The sequence below is a fragment of the Schistocerca serialis genome, chromosome 5 (assembly GCF_023864345.2).
Source record: "Schistocerca serialis cubense isolate TAMUIC-IGC-003099 chromosome 5, iqSchSeri2.2, whole genome shotgun sequence".
Taxonomy (NCBI): Eukaryota; Metazoa; Arthropoda; class Insecta; order Orthoptera; family Acrididae; genus Schistocerca; species Schistocerca serialis.
In genome coordinates this window covers 570,271,398-570,295,112 of record NC_064642.1, presented here as the reverse complement: position 1 = coordinate 570,295,112, position 23,715 = coordinate 570,271,398, and the positions used below count along the sequence as shown (strand labels likewise).

Sequence of the window (23,715 nt, the reverse complement as noted above, 5' to 3'; positions counted from 1 at the left end):
TGTACTGTTTGGAACCACAAAAGAACAGAAATAACAAGTGAATAAAGATGTCAACTGAAGATTTACATAGAAACACTCACAGGCACAATACGGGAGAGGAGATTAAAGTTTTACGATCATATTTACAGGATGAATGACAATAGAATAATAAATTTTTAATTTCATTTCCAAATTAAAAAGCACCATAGCTGATGGTATGGAACATACCTATCCACTTCACAGTGGAAAGTATGTTCCACACCATCAACTATGAGAAAAGACAAGAATGAATTTGAAAAAACTTAGTCACAGAAGACACCATTCAAGACAGGGAAAATTTCAGGCAACTGATCAATACTGCAAAATTCCCTATCCAAGAACAAAACCCGCACCCTAGGAAGGGTGATGTCAAATGAACAGAGGCAGTCCATCATCCGTTGTATGAAGGAGTTCTGGTTAGATACGAAAAACAGATTGTATGGTAGTCTTTGGCTCTAAGTGGTCTACAATTGGCCAAGGCATGTACTACTACTACACGTGTCAGGGGATGCAGGAAACAGAGCAGTTGTTGTTGTAATGTGGAAATGGAGCAGTTTACCTTACATCCAAAAGGGCATGATCAGTGGCTTTTTGGCAAAGGGTGGAAACATTTCCATAATGGCTAAGCTTCTCAACTGTTTGCATGCTGCCATGGCTAAAGTATACTGTGAATGGCAAAAAGGTGCTATCCACAGCAGGCACCAAGGCAACTGTGTTGCACCACAGGCCATAGATGACAGGGGCGAACGATGGCTGCACAGATGTTTACGGGTGAACAGAGATGCAACTGACCTTCCACATGAGCCAATAGTCAACCAACAGTGTCTTCTCAATGACCAGTCAGCAAACTTTGTTACATATAAGCCTCCACAGTAAGCACCTGGTCCATGCACCCCTGTTAACTGCTGTTCATCGGTGACAAAGCCTGGAATTTAGATTCCAATATCTCAGCTGGATGTCCACTGAGTGGCAGCGGGCAGCCTTTTCAGATGAATCACGTTTTATGCTCCATTGCACAGATGGCCACTGGTTTGGCAGAAGGGCCCAGGCTGAAAAAGGGAGCGTTATGGTCTGGGGAATGTTTTCGCGGCATTCGCTAGGTGATCTCATAATTCCGAAAGGCACAAAAGTATACATCTATCCCTTGAGACCATGTAGTTTGTTTTTGCTCAGCACATTGGCACCTACCAGTGGAACAATGCAACATGTCACATAGCTTTCAGTGTATGTGTGTGGTTCAAAGAGCACCAGGATGAGTTTAACATACTCCCCAGATTTAAATCCAATTGACAATCTGTGGTACCATGTCAATCCTGCTGTTCACACCACAGATCTTCAACCACGAAACCTAGTGCAGCTGGCCACAATGCTGGAGTCAGCATGGCTCCACATCCCTGTCAATACATTTCAGGACCTCACTGACACTCTTCCTGCATGTCTCACAGCAATCCACACTGCAAAAGGTGGTTTTTCAGACTTTTGACAGGTGTTCACATTAATGTGACTGGACAGTGTAATAATAATAATAATAATAATAATAAAATATTAACAGTAGAAAGAATGAACTGATTCACAGGAACCAAACTGACTCTTCATGTCATTAACAGAACAGAAACAAACAAAATAACAATGACTGAACTAGAAGAAATTGAATTCGAACCTGAGACCATCACAGAAGTAATAGTGTATTATCTCACACAAATGTTTGTGTTCCACTCAGACATTGCCAGTAAATTACTTTGTTAACGACAACTACTTTCTTTAATTCAGTCATTACATTTAGTTTTCTTCCATTATTGTGCTCATCATGTAAGTTTTCTCATTAAGTTTGTATTCTGTCATGACAATGGATGTGATAATTCCAGATATGCCCATTACAGCTGCACTACAGTCATGAAGCAACACAAATATATCTATGCCCTATTTGGAAGCCTTTAAAATTCAATAGGATGATCAACACAATGGTCTCATAATATTTCCAAGGGTGGTGCAGTACAAGTAGGAAATAAAATACAATATGTGTAGTTACATTTAAATAAGACAGCAAACTTTGATAACAAGGCGTTCATGCCAGGCTTTTTTATATTAATCTGTCCTACATATATACTGCTGAAAGTCATAATGTATTGATTTGTATTATTATTAATTTTTCTAATGCTGCTGCAGAACTAAAATTAGAGTTACATGAATAAAAGGTTTTATCATTCACCTATATTAATTTAGCAATATAAAACAATGCTGATAATCCAAATGACAGTTCGAGACCAATTGACAAAAGGATCTATCATATCTGCCTTGCCACAAATAAAGTCACAGGTTCAGCCTCCAAATAAGAAGTTTAAGTTACTAAGGAATTTCTTGTACATACCAAAAAAGAAGAAATTGGACATAGTGCAGTCTGAACAACTGGAACACACAATTATAAAGTGGGATATGCTGGTGTGATATCACAGTTCAGTGCTGCCATTAAAATATACTTTTTGTCAGTAATTAATACTCTAAAAACCTTGAACAAAAGAATTTAAATGAAATACAACAGGTATCTCACGAGCATCAGTTGCATCTCTAAGCCATCATTGGAGCTAAGGGGTACAGTTATAATCATCTCTTAGGAGACTCAACTGTCTTATTGAAGATGTGTGTTGTGTATCTACCGAAGTAATACATATTGTACTTCGCTTGGGCCAATTCTAGACCACTTAGAACTTACAACAATCTTTTTTTTTTTTCTTCTTCTTCTTCTTCTTCTTCTTCTTATCTTCCATGAACTTCTTCATGCAATGATTGATGGCCTGCCTCTGTTCATTTGATATCACTATCCCAGGTAGTGGCTTTTGTTGTCAGACAGGAAACTTTGCGTATTGATCAATAGTCTGAAATTTTTCTAGTCTTGTATGGTGTATCCTGTGATGTTAAGTTTTCTCAAATCCCTTCTGTCTCTTCAAGCCACCCCATAGAGATTTTTAATTTGTAAATAAAACTGAAAATTTTCTTGGTTAGTCTTTTGTTCCTCAGTCTGTGAGTATGACCACAAAACTTAAATCTCCTCTTTCTTATTGTTTCTGTGACTGTTGCTATGTTTCTTTACAAATCTTCATTTGTCCTCTTCATCCAGTTGTTGTGTTGCTCTTTTGTGGTCCCATATTTTTCCTGTGTATTTTCCTTTCTTTCTTTTCCAGTTCTTCTTGTTCACCTCCTTAATTCATTGTAAGTGATTCAGATCCCTACAGTGCTTCTGGTTTAATTATTGCTGCCTAGTGTCTTATTTTTGCCTGGAACAATGCTGATCTTTTATTACATCAGTTCTGGGCAAGTTTGTATGCTAATTCCATTTTCTTTAATTTTTCATTTGCTTGTAATGTTATCTAATCCATTCTCCCAAATACTTGAAATTGTCAACTCTTTTAATGTTTTCGCGTTGTGTTTGTATATATTTTTCTCTGTTGTGCTTATGTACAATGTAACCTGTTTTCTCATATCATATTTGTAATCCAGTTTTAACTGCAATTTTGTGAAGTGTTTCTGTCATTATGTTTGCACTTGTTTTGCCCTTAGAGATTATTGCAAGATTGTTGGCAAAAGTAAAACATTTTACCTTGAATCTTCCTCTTCGTAGTCCCAGATGAATTCCTTCAATGTTTTTCTCTTGTAATTCATTATCACACTTTCTCATGACTGTATCTTACACCAAATTGAAAAGAAATGCATCTTATGCCAAATTGAAAAGAAATGGTGAGAGCCCACTGCTCTGCCCAACACCTATGTTAATTCCAAAGGATTCAGAAATTTTCCTAGCACTTTAATAATCAGTTGGAAAGAAATTTTGGTACCCATTTGTCGATACTTACTATTACTATAAATGTTAAACAAGTCCTTATTACATTTGTTACTGTACACACTGCACAGTGAATCTATCAATGGTAGTATGGAATCACAATTTCACTATTTACGTTGGTAGCATATACCATTTGGTCATATTTATAATGTCACTAGTGTCTTCTTCATACAGGTTGGTAACATTTCCTGCCACTGAGAAAAATACAGAGAGAAATATACTGTCAGCTTTAATGCTAACGCTTTGGACTCCACTTGCTTGTTGAATGATCTACATTAGGCAATAGACAGTACTTCTCAGCTGCTTCATAAAAGTATTTTTCTGTAATGCCACTCTCCTTTAACATACACAGATATCAGTTGTTTCCTGTTTTTCCTAAAATAACTGGTGGGAGTTCTCTATTTGACACACATTTAAAAATCCTTTTATCAAAATGTGTAGAAAAGCAACATAACTGTCCTGGAAAGTCTGCTAGCTTTCATGTTATTACTCTTTTACTATTTTAAGTACACATTCTTCCATTATAATTATCGGTTGCGCTACCACCGAGGCTTTATGGATTGCCCAAAATTCATAAAGAAAATGTGCCGTTAAGACCGATACTAAGTGCCATCGGTTCGCCCACCGACTCGTTAGCCAAGTTTTTGACTACGCTGTTGAAACCACATGTGGGCCGTTCGGACTCTTATATAAAGAATTCGACACATTTCATCAGCAGATTGAATGGCATAGTGGTCCAGCCGGAGGACATATTGGTCAGCTTCGATGTGGTATCGCTGTTTACCATGGTTCCACTTAATGATGTATTGGAACAGCAGGATCAAATTTTTCCTGCCGATGTTTCAGAACTGTTTAAGTGTTATTTGATGACCACATACTTCAAGTGGAATGAACAGTTTTATGAGCAAACGGATGGCGTGGCTATGGGGTGCCCCCTAAGTCCCGTAATTGCAAACTTCTTTATGGAGAAATTCGAAGAACAGGCCTTAGGTACTGCCAGCAAAAAACCAAATGTATGGTTCCGATACGTGGATGACACGTTTGTGCTGTGGAGACATGGCAGGGAGGAACTAAGCCGGTTCCACGAACATCTGAACAGTATAAACTCGAGAATTCATTTTACAATGGAGGAGGAGGTAGACGGCAAATTACATTTCCTCGATGTGCTTGTTTTTAGAAACGAAAATGGTAGTTTGGGCCACTCAGTATACCGCAAACCCACGCACATGGACCGTTATTTGCACCGGGATTCGAACCACCACCCACAACAGAAGCGGGGTGTTATCAAGACATTAGCGGACAGAGCTAGAAATATTTGTGAACCTGAGTTGCTCGACACTGAGATGGAACATCTCCACAATGCACTAATGAAGAACGGATATGCGTCCACCGAAATAAAAAGTGCATTGAGGCAGCCATGCAGAAATCATACTGACGTACAGGCTACTGCAAAATCTAAGGTTTTCCTGCCATTTGTTAAAAATGTAACGGAAAGAGTAGGGAGGATCTTGACGAAGCGGAATATTACCGTAATTTACAAGCCCACCACGAAGATACAGGAATACCTTAAGCCTGCCAAGGACGCTCGCAAACCTTTGGAAAAAGTGTATAGGATCCCATGCAGCTGTGGTAATGTTTATGTGGGTACCACTAAAAGAACTGTTTCTAAACGTTTGGAAGAGCACAAGGGAAGTTGTAGAAGAGGAGAAACGGAATGGTCAGCTGTTGCAGAGCATGCTTTCCAGTCAGGGAACCACAATATTCGTTTCGAGGAGACGCAAGTACTAGCGGCCACAAGCGGATACTACGAAAGGCTCTACAGGGAGGCAATTGAAATCGCTAAACACCCAAATAATTTCAACCGAAAGGAGGAGGGCGTGAAATTAAACGGTATATGGATGCCCCCCCCCATGAACCATGGACCTTGCCGTTGGTGGGGAGGCTTGCGTGCCTCAGCGATACAGATAGCCGTACCGTAGGTGCAACCACAACGGAGGGGTATCTGTTGAGAGGCCAGACAAACGTGTGGTTCCTGAAGAGGGGCAGCAGCCTTTTCAGTAGTTGCAAGGGCAACAGTCTGGATGATTGACTGATCTGGCCTTGTAACAATAACCAAAACGGCCTTGCTGTGCTGGTACTGCGAACGGCTGAAAGCAAGGGGAAACTACAGCCGTAATTCTTCCCGAGGGCATGCAGCTTTACTGTATGATTACATGATGATGGCGTCCTCTTGGGTAAAATATTCCGGAGGTAAAATAGTCCCCCATTCGGATCTCCGGGCGGGGACTACTCAAGAGGATGTCGTTATCAGGAGAAAGAAAACTGGCATTCTACGGATCGGAGCGTGGAATGTCAGATCCCTTAATCGGGCAGGTAGGTTAGAAAATTTAAAAAGGGAAATGGATAGGTTGAAGTTAGATATAGTGGGAATTAGTGAAGTTCGGTGGCAGGAGGAACAAGACTTCTGGTCAGGTGACTACAGGGTTATAAACACAAAATCAAATAGGGGTAATGCAGGAGTAGGTTTAATAATGAATAGGAAAATAGGAATGCGGGTAAGCTACTACAAACAGCATAGTGAACGCATTATTGTGGCCAAGATAGATACGAAGCCCACGCCTACTACAGTAGTACAAGTTTATATGCCAACTAGCTCTGCAGATGACGAAGAAATTGAAGAAATGTATGATGAAATAAAAGAAATTATTCAGATTGTGAAGGGAGACGAAAATTTAATAGTCATGGGTGACTGGAATTCGAGTGTAGGAAAAGGGAGAGAAGGAAACATAGTAGGTGAATATGGATTGGGGGACAGAAATGAAAGAGGAAGCCGCCTGGTCGAATTTTGCACAGAGCACAACATAATCATAACTAACACTTGGTTTAAGAATCATGAAAGAAGGTTGTATACATGGAAGAACCCTGGAGATACTAAAAGGTATCAGATAGATTATATAATGGTAAGACAGAGATTTAGGAACCAGGTTTTAAATTGTAAGACATTTCCAGGGGCAGATGTGGACTCTGACCACAATCTATTGGTTATGACCTGTAGATTAAAACTGAAGAAACTGCAAAAAGGTGGGAATTTAAGGAGATGGGACCTGGATAAACTAAAAGAACCAGAGGTTGTACAGAGATTCAGGGAGAGCATAAGGGAGCAATTGACAGGAATGGGGGAAATAAATACAGTAGAAGAAGAATGGGTAGCTTTGAGGGATGAAGTAGTGAAGGCAGCAGAGGATCAAGTAGGTAAAAAGACAAGGGCTAGTAGAAATCCTTGGGTAACAGAAGAAATATTGAATTTAATTGATGAAAGGAGAAAATATAAAAATGCAGTAAGTGAAACAGGCAAAAAGGAATACAAACGTCTCAAAAATGAGATCGACAGGAAGTGCAAAATGGCTAAGCAGGGATGGCTAGAGGACAAATGTAAGGATGTAGAGGCTTATCTCACTAGGGGTAAGATAGATACCGCCTACAGGAAAATTAAAGAGACCTTTGGAGATAAGAGAACGACTTGTATGAATATCAAGACCTCAGATGGAAACCCAGTTCTAAGCAAAGAAGGGAAAGCAGAAAGGTGGAAGGAGTATATAGAGGGTCTATACAAGGGCGATGTACTTGAGGACAATATTATGGAAATGGAAGAGGATGTAGATGAAGATGAAATGGGAGATATGATACTGCGTGAAGAGTTTGACAGAGCACTGAAAGACCTGAATCGAAACGAGGCCCCCGGAGTAGACAATATTCCATTGGAACTACTGACGGCCGTGGGAGAGCCAGTCCTGACAAAACTCTACCATCTGGTGAGCAAGATGTATGAAACAGGCGAAATACCCACAGACTTCAAGAAGAATATAATAATTCCAATCCCAAAGAAAGCAGGTGTTGACAGATGTGAAAATTACCGAACTATCAGCTTAATAAGTCACAGCTGCAAAATACTAACACGAATTCTTTACAGACGAATGGAAAAACTAGTAGAAGCCAACCTCGGGGAAGATCAGTTTGGATTCCGTAGAAACACTGGAACACGTGAGGCAATACTGACCTTACGACTTATCTTAGAAGAAAGATTAAGGAAAGGCAAACCTACGTTTCTAGCATTTGTAGACTTAGAGAAAGCTTTTGACAATGTTGACTGGAATACTCTCTTTCAAATTCTAAAGGTGGCAGGGGTAAAATACAGGGAGCGAAAGGCTATTTACAATTTGTACAGAAACCAGATGGCAGTTATAAGAGTCGAGGGACATGAAAGGGAAGCAGTGGTTGGGAAGGGAGTAAGACAGGGTTGTAGCCTCTCCCCGATGTTGTTCAATCTGTATATTGAGCAAGCAGTAAAGGAAACAAAAGAAAAATTCGGAGTAGGTATTAAAATTCATGGAGAAGAAATAAAAACTTTGAGGTTCGCCGATGACATTGTAATTCTGTCAGAGACAGCAAAGGACTTGGAAGAGCAGTTGAATGGAATGGACAGTGTCTTGAAAGGGGGATATAAGATGAACATCAACAAAAGCAAAACAAGGATAATGGAATGTAGTCTAATTAAGTCGGGTGATGCTGAGGGAATTAGATTAGGAAATGAGGCACTTAAAGTAGTAAAGGAGTTTTGCTATTTGGGGAGCAAAATAACTGATGATGGTCGAAGTAGAGAGGATATAAAATGTAGGCTGGCAATGGCAAGGAAAGCGTTTCTGAAGAAGAGAAATTTGTTAACATCCAGTATAGATTTAAGTGTCAGGAAGTCATTTCTGAAAGTATTCGTATGGAGTGTAGCCATGTATGGAAGTGAAACATGGACGATAAATAGTTTGGACAAGAAGAGAATAGAAGCTTTCGAAATGTGGTGCTACAGAAGAATGCTGAAGATTAGATGGGTAGATCACATAACTAATGAGGAAGTATTGAATAGGATTGGGGAGAAGAGAAGTTTGTGGCACAACTTGACCAGAAGAAGGGATCGGTTGGTAGGACATGTTCTGAGGCATCAAGGGATCACCAATTTAGTATTGGAGGGCAGCGTGGAGGGTAAAAATCGTAGAGGGAGACCAAGAGATGAATACACTAAGCAGATTCAGAAGGATGTAGGTTGCAGTAGGTACTGGGAGATGAAAAAGCTTGCACAGGATAGAGTAGCATGGAGAGCTGCATCAAACCAGTCTCAGGACTGAAGACCACAACAACAACAACATGGATGCCGGTGTTAAAGAAGATGCGTACCACCTGTCCACTAATGGGTGATGGCAACGGCGATCGACGGCGATGGATAGCAGCCAATTCCACTGATGTTTTCAAAACACGTGACGTCACGCCACGGCATGGGAGCGCGCGGACACGGAATTTAGCGGCAGTCAGTAGCGAGCCAGTGGGTGTGTTGGACCTTCCATTGACCTACGGGCCCCCTTGAAGATGTCTCCTGCAGTCGGAGACGAAACGTTGGGAATTCAGACAAAATTCATCAACCGACCACGGCATAACAGCCTGGATAATTATAATGGACATGATATTTCCGGCCGTGAAAGTCTACATTTTAGTATAACACATTCTTCCACAAAGAACGATACAGGCACCCAAATTAACTCATCTGCAGCTGCAGCAACACTGATGTTTATAAGTGGTTGCTCAGGCTGACAAGAATGGGCAAAGGAGGGTGCAGAGGTGGGAGGGAGGGATGGTGGGAGGGGAGAAAAGATTGTAGTAACTGAGAAGGACTAAGGTGTCCATGGCAATGTATGCTAATGGGAAGCATGAGAGGGATGGACATGTGGCAAGAGCAAACTGAGTACAATAAAAAATGCCAATCTTAAAGTGGAGAGGGAGGTGGGAGGGTGAGTGGGCAGATAAATGTAGGGGAAAAGGTAAGTACAAGGACTGAACACAGGATCGTAAAGTGAAAAATGAGAGAGGATTAAAGGATACAGTGAGGGTAAGGGTAAATTAGTGGGAATGGAACTAGTAGAGGTTTAGTATGGAGAAGGGGATGCAGAGTGGGGATGGGGTGGGGGGGGGGGGGGGGGGGGGGTGGAATTGGAGGATGTGCTGGATGGATAGTTTGTACCTGCATTGTTCAAAAAATCTGCTCTTAAGAGGAAGTACTGAAGCAGCTGTCGAAATCATAGGTATTGTGGAGGTCTCCAACTTCTCAACACCACTGCTTACAAACTTTACCATTATGATTCCATTTCAGAAATCCAACATGATCCCCCCCCCCCTAAGATCCAAGGACCTTGCCGTTGGTGGGGAGGCATGCGAGCCTCAGTGATACATATGGCCGTACTGTAGGGCAACCACAATGGAGGGGCATCTGTTGAGAGGCCAGACAAACGTGTGGTTCCTGAACAGGGGCAGCAGCCTTTTCAATAGTTGCAGGGGCAACAGTCTGGATGATTGACTGATCTGGCCTTGTAACACTAACCAAAACGGCCTTGCTGTGCTGCTACTGCAAACAGCTGAAAGCAAGGGGAAACTACAGCCGTAATTTTTCCCTAAGGCATGCAGCTTTTCTGTATGGTTAAATGATGAAGGCGTCCTCTTGGGTACAATTTTCCTGAGGTAAAATAGTCCCCCATTCTGATCTCCGGGCGGGGACTGCTCAAGAGGACATCATTATCAGGAGAGAAAACTGGCGTTCTACAGATCGGAGTGTGGAATGTCAGATTCCTTAATCAGGCAGGTATGTTAGAAAATTTAAAAAGGGAAATGGATAGGTTAAAGTTAGATATGGTGGGAATTAGTGAAGTTCGGTGGCAGGAGGAACAAGACTTTTGGTCAGGTGAATACAGGGTTATAAATACAAAATCAAATAGGGGTAATGCAGGAGTAGGTTTAATAATGAATAAAAAATAGGAGTGCAAGTAAGCTACTTCAAACAGCATACTGAACGCATTATTGTGGCCAAGATAGACACAAAGCCCATGCCTACTACAGCAGTACAAGTTTATATGCCAACTAGCTCTGCAGATGATGAAGAAATTGATGAAATGCATGATGAGATAAAAGAAATTATTCAGGTAGTGAAGGGAGACGAAAATTTAATAGTCGTGGGTGACTGGAATTCGAGAGTAGGAAAAGGGAAAGAAGGAAACATAGTAGGTGAATATGGATTGGGGCTAAGAAATGAAAGAGGAAGCCGCCTGGTAGAGTTTTGCACAGAGCATAACTTAATCATACCTAACATTTGGTTCAAGAATCATGAAAGAAGGTTGTATACATGGCAGAATCATGGAGATACTAGAAGGTATCAGATAGATTATATAATGGTATGACAGAGATTTAGGAACCAGGTTTTAAATTGTAAGACATTTCCAGAGGCAGATGTGGACTCTGACCACAATCTATTGGTTATGAACTGTAGATTAAAACTGAAGAAACTGCAAAACGGTGGGGATCTAAGGAGATGGGATCTGGATAAACTGACTAAACCAGAGGTTGTACAGAGTTTCAGGGAGAGCATAAGGGAACAATTGACAGGAATGGGGGAAAGAAGTACAGCAGGAGATGAATGGGTAGCTATGAGGAATGAAATAGTGAAGGCAGCAGAGGATCAAGTAGGTAAAAAGATGAGCGCTAGTAGAAATCCTTGGGTAACAGAAGAAATATTGAATTTAGTTGATGAAAGGAGAAAATATAAAAACGCACTAAATGAAGTAGGCAAAAAGGATTACAAACGTCTCAAAAATGAGGTCGACAGTATGTGCAAAATGGCTAAGCAGGGATGGCTAGAGGACAAATGTAAGGATGTAGAGGCTTAGCTCAGTAGGGGTAAGATAGATACTGCCTTCAGGAAAATTAAAAAGACCTTTGGAGGTAAGAGAACCACTTGTATGAATATCAAGAGCTCAGATGGAAACCCAGTTCTAAGCAAAGAAGGGAAAGCAGAAAGATGGAAGGAGTATATAGAGGGTCTATACAAGAGCGATGTACTTGAGGACAATATTATGGAAATGGAAGAGGATGTAGATGAAGATGAATTGGGAGATACGATACTGCATGGAGAGTTTGACAGAACACTGAAAGACCTGAGTCGAAACAAGGGCCTGGGAGTAGACAACATTCCATTAGAACTACTGACGGTCTTGGGAGAGCCAGTCCTGACAAAACTCTACCATCTGGTGAGCAAGATGTATGAGACAGGCGAAATACACTCAGACTTCAAAAAGAATATAATAATTCCAATACCAAAGAAAGCAGGTTTTGACAGATGTGAAAATAACTGAACTACCAGTTTAATAATCCACAGCTGCAAAATACTAACATGAATTCTTTACAGACGAATGGAAAAACTGGTAGAAGCCGACCTCGGGGAAGATCAGTTTGAATTCCGTAGAAATATTGGAACATGTCAGGCAATACTGACCTTACGACTTATCTTAGAATAAAGATTAAGGAAAGGAAAACCTACGTTTCTAGCATTTGTAGACTTAGAGAAAGCTTTTGACAATGTTGACTGGAATACTCTCTTTCAAATTCTAAAGGTGGCAGGGGTAAAATACAGGGAGCGAAAGGCTATTTACAATTTGTACAGAAACCAGATGGCAGTTATAAGAGTCGACGGGCACGAAAGGGAAGCAGTGGTTGGGGAGGGAGTGAGATAGGGTTGTAACCTCTCCCCGATGTTATTCAATCTGTATATTGAGCAAGCAGTAAAGGAAATGAAAGAAAAATTCGGAGTAGGTATTAAAATCCATGGAGAAGAAATAAAAACTTTGAGGTTCGCCGATGACATTGTAATTCTGTCAGAGACAGCAAAGGACTTGGAAGAGCAGTTGAACGGAATGGAGAGTGTCTTGAAAGGAGGATATAAAATGAACATCAACAAAAGCAAAACGAGAATAATGGAATGTAGTCGTATTAAGTTGGGTGATGCTGAGGGAATTAGATTAGGAAATGAGACACTTAAAGTAGTAAAGGAGTTTTGCTATTTGGGGAGCAAAACAACTGATGATGGTTGAAGTAGAGAAGATATAAAATGTAGACTGGCAATGGCGGTGCTACAGAAGAATGCTGAACATTAGATGGGTAGATCACATAACTAATGATGAAGTATTGAATAGAATTGGGGAGAAGAGGAGTTTGTGGCACAACTTGACACAAAGAAGGGACCAGTTAGTAGGACATATGCTGAGGCATCAAGGGATCACAAATTTAGCATTGGAGGGCAGCATGGAGGGTAAAAATCGTAGAGGGAGACCAAGAGATGAATAAACTAAGCAGATTCAGAAGGATGTAGGTTGCAATAAGTACTGGGAGATGAAGAAGCTTGCACAGGATCTGCATCAAACCAGTCTCAGGACTGAAGACCACAACAACAACAACAACAACAACAACAACAACATGATCCTCAGCTGATCTTCAATCCCACAGAACTTGTCTGCTGAATCCATCTCCCTCTTTTTATTGGCAACACCATGTACATCCATCTTTTAACTGCTCACCAAGCTTCATAAACCCAACTCCAATGCCTCCCTCATACTTGTCCAACATGGCTAAATACAATACCACTACAAAAGATCATCTGTCTTTGATGACCTGCATTTCCAGTTAAGTATCTGCACTGGACCTTCCTACATCGATGACATTAATCACTTTGTACACTACCTTCCTATAGTTCCTTTCCCGTTAACACCACACTCCTTGTTTATCACTGTAGATTCTATGCCTCCGTACACCAACAACCTCTGTGTACATGGCTTTGCTATCATAGAACACTGCTTTTCCTACTACTCTACTGATGCCAAACCCACCACCTCCTTCCTAAATCTTTTGGCCAACCATATTCTGAGATATCCACTTTTTCTATCAGAACTTCGTCCTGTACTTCCAAATCTACTTCTCCCAGTACTTCTCAACTCAATGAGCTATATTCTTAGATGTTGACACACACTCTAAGATCTCTTTTTTGATAAATGTCATCTGCACCTCATTAAAAACTCCCTCCGCTGTAGCTTTGGCATTGGTAGGTTCATCATATGCAGTGGGAAACAAGTACCTATCACAATACAGCTGCAACCTTGTCCAGGCACTTATTATCCTGCCTAGCTTGGGCAATAACAGATTTCCCATGTCATTTATTCCTGTGAGACCAATAAAGCCGTTGTGAAGCAGCCACAAACTAATACTCTTTTTTATCATGCAATAATACTGAGGGCTTGAGAAACTTGACTACACCCTTCACCACAAAGTTGACTCTTCCCCCCTCATGTCCCACCCACCCAAAACTGTACCGTCATCACCCAAGTAGTATTCCATTACCCAAAAACCTATGCAGTATCCTACACCATCACTATGCAATTCCTATTTCCAATCCTGCATCCCACAGGTCACTTCCCCATGGATAACATTGTTGTGAGACCTAAACTGTACATCCCACTTCGCCTCTTCTGCAGTTCACACACAGGTATTTCCTATCAAATAAAAGGTAGGGCCATGCATAAAAGCATCCATGTGGATCAATTACTGTGCAGAATTCTTATTCATTGTGATGACTACTAACCAGCCATATTTGCATGATTGGCCACTATCCAACTGGATCACCAAATTGCTCAACATGTTGCGATCGACACAACATTGCTGACCACAGCATAGCACAGATCAGTTGGTTCTTCCCCACTCCTAGCACCAGCACCTCACATTGGGTGGGTACCTTCGAACGCATGAATAGATATTGTTCGGACAGTGTGTACTTCAATCAGGAAGAGTGTGACAGCTCAAAGTAATATGTTGTGTGTGGTTAGGACCAAAGAGAACTAAACACAATTCTGTTACTCATTCCACCTTTCAAAGTGTCCAGCCCATACCCAAAAAAAGGTACAGTAAATTAAGGTAAGGAGATCAGAAAAAGAAATGTGTAAGCAACAGTTTCCTCTGTAGGTAGGCATAAACAATATTCAGAATAAAGGATATCACAATCTTGAAAGCTTTGTGCGAGTCCTAGGCAGAGCTTGTTGTACATTTCAAAGACGGGACTGCATCTTAGGAAACAAGCCAGAAGTTAGTGATGAAATTAAAATAACTGAAAAGCCACGATCGCTTCAATCGTTTATTAGATGACCGGTTTCAGCACTCTGAAGGTGCCATCATCAGATCTGTGAAGGTCTAACATAACAGGTTTGAGGGAGGGCTTACATGAGTTCACTATATACATTACAATTATTACAGAACCACATATCTGAAATGTGGATTAACATTTATAAAACCATATGGACATCATGGCATATGAGGCAGACCATCTGATAAAACCATTGTCACAACCAACAAAAAATAATAAAAAACTGCTCTCATGGTCGTTCTTTCCATAAAATATAAAACTGAAGCCACCAGATAAAACTACCACTGCTCGCCTATTGGTTGTGACAATGATTTTATCAGATGGTCTGCCTCATATGCCATGATGTCCATACAGTTTTATAAATGTTAATCCATGTTTCAGGTATGTGGTTCTGTAATAATTGTAATGTATATAGTTAACTCATGCAAGCCCTTGCTCAACCTGTTATGTTATACCTTCACAATTCTAATGATGGCACCTTCAGAGTGCTGAAACCGGTCATCTAATAAACGATTGAAGCGATCATGGCTTTTCAATTATTTTAAAAACAGAGTGATTGCCCCACGACACACCACGTGTTCGCTGCATTAGTGATGAAATGTTTTAAGCATCTATTATTCTGCATTGAAGATTCCACCTAATAGCAATTACACAAATTTAAACACTAATTTAACACAAAATAACCATGAAGTACTGAAATACTATTGCACAGTAGATATGGAATTAACTGATCACAGGGAAATACTCAGTGCACTTTAACAGAAGTCCGAAAGTGATTAAAAGTCATGGATATATCTTAAATAAACATATATGACACTATACCTTAGATTAGAAGTATTCCTATTACTAGCCACACTGTATACCAAATATGACTTTTTAAGAAAAGTATGCAAAATATGGAACAGCAGTTGGCAACAGGTGATACTGACTGACTGCATAAAACTGTGGGACAAATGGGAGAAAGGCATTTGATACATACCATAATTATGTTAGTTATATAAAGGGATGTGGTGCCATAATGAAATTTAATTCTGTAGGATATGATACAGGCAAAAGTGCAGTTAAATTTTGCTGTACTATTAGTTTCTGTTATAGCCACTACCTTGAAAATAGGAACATATTCTGAAAGTACTGTAAACAGTGTGTGGCAATCATGAGTGTAAATACCATTTCTGCTCCTTTCAATTGCAACAATTTAAACTGTGCTGTCAGGTCCAAACCTAACCTCCACCTCCGCACTCATCAGATAGTCCAAAAATCCCACCAAAAGTAGATGGCAATGATGACTGTAAATGTCATTGCTGCTCATTTTACTCACAGCAATTTAACCTGTTAGGGCCAAACCTAGCTATCACTTAAGAAATTGCTATAAATTCTGAATAAAACATTGTGCCACACACATCTTGATATGACATATCTGCAAATAAAAGTTATTACATTTGTTTCACTAAATAATATCCCAATAAATACCACCCAGTTAATATATTAGAATATATTAGTTGCAAGATGCACCACATTTCCGATGGTTTAAAACCACTCGTACATTATCCGGAAATGTGCTAGCACAGCCCTTTTTATTGTTATTAAGTTTCCTTTTACTAAATTTCCCCAAAGACGATAAATTCTTAAGTTTAACCAACAATTCTATTAGCGCTACATATATACATGCATTACCGTGGAGCACCTAAAATATTTTACAGAACTAGGAACAGTTAAATAAGAGCATTGCTATAAAAAAGAGAACTTACATTGTAATAAACATAATAGATGAAGGGCTTTCACAGGCATCAGTTGGAAAGGCAATGAAGTCAGTATCAAAATTTGGGAATACGGGAGATGGGGTATAATCCATTGAATTTAACCAATGACATCAGAAGTTACCACAGATGATGAATTGCAAAGATTTAAAACCATAGATGAATATTGAGAAAGAAATGATTGTGGTACAGAGAAAACAGATCATGGGCATTTATCATGTACATCCATATTTCCAACGTAATGTTGCATATCACTTTTTTCACAGTAGAAAATCCTAGTATCCTACTCTTCAGTTGACCTACATAGGTCAATGAAACCCAAAGAAGCAACATTCGTAATACTGGCATGGAGTACATCAGTTGACATATACAGGGTGAGTCACCTAACATTACCGCTGGATATATTTCTTAAACCACATCAAATACTGACGAATCGATTCCACAGACCGAACGTGAGGAGAGGGGCTAGTGTAATTGGTTAATACAAACCATTAAAAAAATGCACGGAAGTATGTTTTTTAACACAAACCTACGTTTTTTTAAATGGAACCCCGTTAGTTTTGTTAGCACATCTGAACATATAAACAAATACGTAATCAATGCCGTTTGTTGCATTGTAAAATGTTAATTACATCCGGAGATATTGTAACCTAAATTTGACGCTTGAGTACCACTCCTCCGCTGTTCGATCGTGTGTATCGGAGAGCACTGAATTACGTAGGGATCCAAAGGGAACGGTGATGGACCTTAGGTACAGAAGAGACTGGAACAGCACATTACGTCCACATGCTAACACCTTTTTATTGGTCTTTTTCACTGGCACACATGTACATTACCATGAGGGGTGAGGTACACGTTCAACGGGCGTTTCATAGGACATGGAGGACACATAAATTGGCCAGCCCGTTCTACTGATCTTACACCTCTGGACTTCTTTCTGTGGGGTATGTTGAAGGAGAACGTGTACCGTGATGTGCCTACAACCCCAGAGGATATGAAACAACGTATTGTGGCAGCCTGCGGCGACATTACACCAGAAGTACTGTGGCGTGTACGACATTCATTACGCCAGAGATTGCAATTGTGTGCAGCAAATGATGGTCACCACATTCAACATCTATTGGCCTGACATGGCGGGACACACTCTATTACACTCCATAATTGAAAACGGAAACCACATGTGTACGTGTACCTCACCCCTCATGGTAATGTTCATGTGCGCCAGTGAAAAAGACCAATAAAAAGGTGTTAGCATGTGGACGTAATGTGCTGTTCCAGTCTCTTCTGTACCTAAGGTCCATCACCATTCCCTTTGGATCCCTACATAATTCGGTGCTCTCCGATACACACGATCGAACAGCAGAGGAGTGGTACTCAAGCGTCAACTTCAGGTTACAATATCTCCGGATATAATTAACATTTTACAATGCAACAAATGGCACTGATTACGTATTTGTTTATATGTTCAGATGTGCTAACAAAACTAACAGGGTTCCATTTAAAAAAACGTAGGTTTGTGTTAAAAAACATACTTCTGTGCATTTTTTTTATGGTTTGTATTAACCAATTACACTAGCCCCTCTCCTCACGTTCGGTCTGTGGAATCGATTCGTCAGTATTTGATGTGGTTTACGAAATATATCCAGCGGTAACATTAGGTGACTCACCCTGTATACAAATTTTACTTAAGTTAGTTTTTTCACTTTCGCTAGTACTAGTATCATCTGAAGAATAGGATACTAATAGTAGCAAAGCTGAAAAAGAGACAAACATAAAATTTGTATCCTATCTTTCAGTTGGTCAGCTGAAGAATAGGATACTAGTACTAGCGAAGGCAAAAAAAGTGACAACCATAAAATTTGTATCCTGTACTTCAGTTGATTTATGTAGCTCAACTGAAGAATAGGATACAACCTTTGTAGTTCAACTGAGTACACGATGCCAGTATTATGAACGTCATTTTTATTGCTTTCACTAGTACTAGTATCCTGTTCTTCAGCTGACCTACATAGTGTAAGATATGAACCAATTGCAGAGGAAACAGTAGTTCAAATGAATCATTATCAGATGAAGGTATAATTCAAAACATACATGCAGATGATGTAAAATTACTATGAACGACAAAAAGCGTACGCAATGTCTGTCTCCTAATAACACATTCATTCATTTATTTCTATTTGCAATTATGATGCTTCACCACAGTAGATAAACAATGTATTATCTACAGCTCATAATACGCCAATTGCTATCTATGAGTAAAATATGTCATTGGTCAAAGCCGATGAGTTTTATCTCATTCTTCAGTTGACCCCAAACTTTCAAATGTTTATTCCACAGTACACAATATCAGTTTCCATGAGAACTGTGGAACTCTTTGCTATTTTGTCACATGGAATACTAAAATAGTAATAATATATCTTATGCTGAGAAAGTTGGAGGCTGCTTATTTTACTTCTACAAACCATGGATATGCATCATATGTGGGCTAACCTACCATTGGAGTTTGGGCAGCATTTAGTACCTGGGATTCTTGAGCAAGGCACTCCTCAATCTCAGTTTGTCTATTTCTTAATGCTTGTAGCGCAAGGGGATGGACCTGTAAAGATTCTTAGTTTTGAAATTGCTAGTAAGTGGAAGATAAAATCACATATCAGAGCACAGAACGTTAAATATTAACTGATTCAGCAAAGATTATATGTGCAAGTTTGCAGCAGTTAAAAATAACAGTTACTTGACTTGTTATTTCTTATTAATTTTTTTTCTGTTCTATTATCTTCGGTTCACTGCATCCCTGTAACTTTTTGTAACACATAAGAAGTTGATAATGTGCAACAATACTTACAGTTACATTTAAACACCTGCAGACTGCTGGTGAAATATTTAATTCAAATTCTTACACAACTAATAAAACATTTGCAAGTGAAAACAGAGTATTAGAGAAGTCAGCATTAATATCATTGGAGACAAAGAACAAACATCACTTACTAGCTGCAAGTGTGCATGTGTAGCAGTTGATGAGCAGTGAGCAATGTTATTGTAACTAAACAAAAGTTTAAGGAAGGACAAACTTTCACAGCACAATAAGAAGTGGAGAGTCACATAGAAATGAAGTTGAATATTACCACACAACTTTTGACCTTTTATTCTTCTTTAGAGAGACAGATATTACATACAAATGCGTGCACACACACACACAGCTACATTCTCCCAACATTGTGGCTCGATTGAGGCAACTTTGTTTCTTGGGCCGGTTAGGTGAGGTGAACATAAAGATAGGGAGGGTCAATATGAAGGTTTAGGAGGAGAAAGGGCTGAAGTATGAGAACAGAGATGTTTTTTCTTCTGTAGGCTTATTATCTGTATACAGTGTATGTGCAGTAACAAAAAATCCATTTCTGAATACGCAGAACACCTTGCTAAGGGTATTTTAACAAACATAATCCTGGAAAACTGGTAAAAAAATAAGAGATTCTGTGACATAATATTTCATTCTCTTAATAATCCACAACCAAGCAGAAAGGAGCACCAGTCATTCACATGATACCACTCTGTACTGAAACAGTTCCACCAGGGTTCTGACTACCTTTCACTGCACCCCGAAAAGCAGTTCTTTTCAAAATCCTTCTTACCCCTCTAAAATTGGTATTCCATAGTTCATTGACTTTAGAAAAATATTCTAGTCCATCCTTATGCCGTGTCTACTTTCAGAATCTTACCATAATACAGTATGTCCTGTGTACCCATGCAGCCTATTTCAGCTGTGTCACTGCCACCTACTATTCCATTATGGGTACAGGCATCTCTGAATACAGCCAAGCCTTATATAAACATCACTGTCTGACAATCCAATTTTATGGAACAGTTCTCAGCAAACATCAATGGCTGGTTCAAACGGATGCCAGCTGGATTCTCCCATCTAACACTAGCTTGCCTGGATTTCACAGATGCAAATTGTCACCCTGACGTATAATTTTGTTCAGCACGTCTCTGTCCTCAGTCACTGGTAGTACCTGTCCTCCACTTGTTTCTCTTTCCTTCCTAATATCCTACTGACAATTCCCCTTTCTACTAGACAAGTTTCATACTTCCACTCAAATTACGTGAACAGTTAAATAAGAGCACTGCTATGATTAAAAGATAATATACATTCATTGAACATAATGGACGAAATGTTTTCAACACAAACCTCTTTCTCAGGAGCAAGAATATTGTATGTCTTCTTATCACCAACATTTCTGTTACTATCATTCCATCCAAAGTCAGTGAACACTGGTTGCTTCTGTTCCATGTAGGATTTGCGCCTAGTCCGTGACAACACAGAAAAACGTGGGCTTGGAGATCTTGATCTTCTGCATGGAGATGCGCTTCTAATTTTATCATAAGATCTTTGTAAAGAAGCACTCACTGGCCGCATATGTTTTGCAGTTTCAGGATCATCCAATTCTTTAACTGCTTTAGTTGGTTTATTGAATTCTGGTGAAAGAAAAGATGAACTCGATTTCTTCTGACTTCTTTCATATTTAACCTTTGTTTCTTCTGTGTTTGAAGCAACTGTGCTAAATTTCTTGTCTTTGAACTCCTTGTCGAGTAATACACTTAAAAGAGAATTAAGAAAAACTGTGAAAGATTTTTGTTTTAATGACTTGGCTTCTAGCAGATATCTATGTTCCAAAATGTATGACCAAAGATGAAAGCTGAGCACAATGCACACCTTTGAAATGACTAATAAATATGAAAATTAATACTTTTATTTCTGTAGCAGGGTGAAACGATAATTAAACTTCTGTACAAATTAAAACATATACACAAGATTGGGATTTGACTCTGGACTCTTGCTTTTCACAAGTAAGGTTCTTACCTAAGAACTTATTCTCATATGTCCCAAGACCAATTTCAAAGCTTCAAATTAGCAGTACCCCTCACCCACTTTAAGCACCAAAGAGGCTCTCCTGTAGTGGACATGAAAGGATGGAGCAAGAGTGCAAATGTCATTTCTGCACACTATTTTAATCTGCCAGTAAATTTCAGCATGAAAACTAATAGCAAGAGAGAATGATTCCATGCAGATTGTTACATGCAGTGTGAAGGTAACAATCAGTAAACCATAGTGACAGCTAAAAGCTACTTTAAGACTATGTTAGAGTGCTTAGAAGGGCATCTGCCACCATCACCTCATTTTAAAAGCAGTGGAATTTATGAAACTTTATATGGAACTAGATATAGATAATCTGGGTAATGAACTGTTCTGATCTGCATGTATGTATTTTGACACTACAGTTTTTAGTCTATGCTAGATGACTGCATTACTGCCTATAGGTTTTGTTAATGAACAGGAGCTCTAGAAGTGAGTATTTCATTAACTGGCATGTCTTAATCTATACTCAATTTCTATTACCGATGGAACCCTGGGACAATGACAAGGAATGTCAATATCAGGAGATGCCATAACCACAGGATAAACTGTGCAAATGATGACAAATCAGTGAAAAAAAAAAAAGAGTAGCAGTAGGGCCTGTAATTCATTGTGATCATAATCTTCCATTGTTGATAGTGTTATGCTGTGAAGCTACTACAGATGAAAACTATTCAAATGTGAACTGACTACCAGTGAAAATAATGGCTGAAATAACAGACATGACAGAAATTTATAGATGACTTGAGCTCCAGGATAGGGACAAAATGGTGATACTTGTGCCAAATTCCGGATTTGTGGAGAAGAATGAAACAAGTAAACACGTAACTCAACTGTGATCTCAAGAAAGCTACTGGAAATACATGGAAAATGAACAGGATCAGGTACAATTGAATGGAAAGCAGTGAAAATACTCTTGCAAAAAAGAGGTACAGAAATATAGTACAATGAGGTTGGACTGGATAGCCACAAAAATCATGAGCAGTATCACTAAGGAGATGGACAGAAAAATTTCATGGTGGAGCACAAAAATAGTTAGAGTAAGATGCATTAATTAAAAAAAGCTTCAAGAGGGACAGTTAAGGAAATATGGAAATTAAAATTTCAACTGCAGGAAAAAAGTAAATATTCCAAAAACACAGGTAATTTGTCAGTTTAAACAGAACAGCAGCTGCAAAAGGAGGATGCCTTGCTAGAGAAATCGAACAGAAAAAATGTGTACATGAGAATGTTAAATAAGTCCAGTACATATAAAAATCTGTTGAAGACATTACAGAAGAAATGAGGTGCAAGGTTTTAAAATGAGGAAGAACTTCCTAACGTAAATGATAGGCAATTTAATATAAAAGGGAGCTTGCAACATTGTCTGCTGGAAGTCAGTTATAAGTTACCATACTGTATACCAAGTCCAGCAGTTCAGGGCACTGGATTGTATCCTCCCTACATCTTTCATAAAACAGTTTTGCTTTCCCCCACTGAGCTTTTGGGAAAAAAAGATGAGGCAAATGTGTGGAATATCAAACTAGCAAAAGATTGCAATAACAGCTAACATTTTGAATAAAGGAAGGTAGGAGACGAGATACTGGCAGAAGTAAAGCTGTGAGTACCGGGTGTGAGTCGTGCTTCGTTAGCTCAGATGGTAGAGCACTTGCCCGCGAAAGGCAAAGGTCCCGAGTTCGAGTCTCGGTCGGGCACACAGTTTTAATCTGCCAGGAAGTTTCATTTTGAATAAATGTTACTTGCAAACCAAGCAAATTTCAAGCTCAAGAAGAGGACACTAAGTAGAAAATAAACAGATGGAAGTCCAACAAGCAAAAGATAATGAAGAGATAGAATACTAGTAAGGAAAGAAGAAGAAGATGATGATGATGATGATGAAGAAGGATGAGAGGAAGTAGAAGAAGTTATATACAAGAGAAGATAAATCAAGAGAAGGGGGATAAAAAGAGGAAGAAGCAAGGTAGAAAGGAAGCAGAAATGTAAGAGTAAAGACAGTGCAAGAATGGAAGTTCAGAAGAAAGCAATGGAAGAAGCAAAAAATAAGAAAAGCTGAGGAAGAAGACACCTACTGAACAAACTGAGAGTACATAGCATCTCAGATGCTTTATGTCTAAGATCCACTTGGTACACATCATTTGAA

At 39.4% G+C, this 23,715-nt stretch overlaps 1 protein-coding gene across 3 annotated transcripts in view; it reads right to left on the bottom strand.

Annotated features, from left to right (window-relative positions):
* Positions 1-23,715, bottom strand: part of LOC126482292 (uncharacterized) — a 137,762-nt gene that overhangs the window by 43,260 nt on the left and 70,787 nt on the right. For 2 of the 3 annotated variants that reach the window (XM_050106292.1, XM_050106294.1), the window contains exons 5-6: positions 20,850-21,258; positions 19,158-19,259 (exon numbers count right to left, since the gene is read on the bottom strand). In XM_050106292.1, coding sequence (XP_049962249.1) covers positions 19,158-19,259; positions 20,850-21,258 — 511 coding nt within the window. The remainder of the gene's footprint in view (positions 1-19,157; positions 19,260-20,849; positions 21,259-23,715) is intronic. The other variant, XM_050106293.1, reaches the window with a different exon arrangement.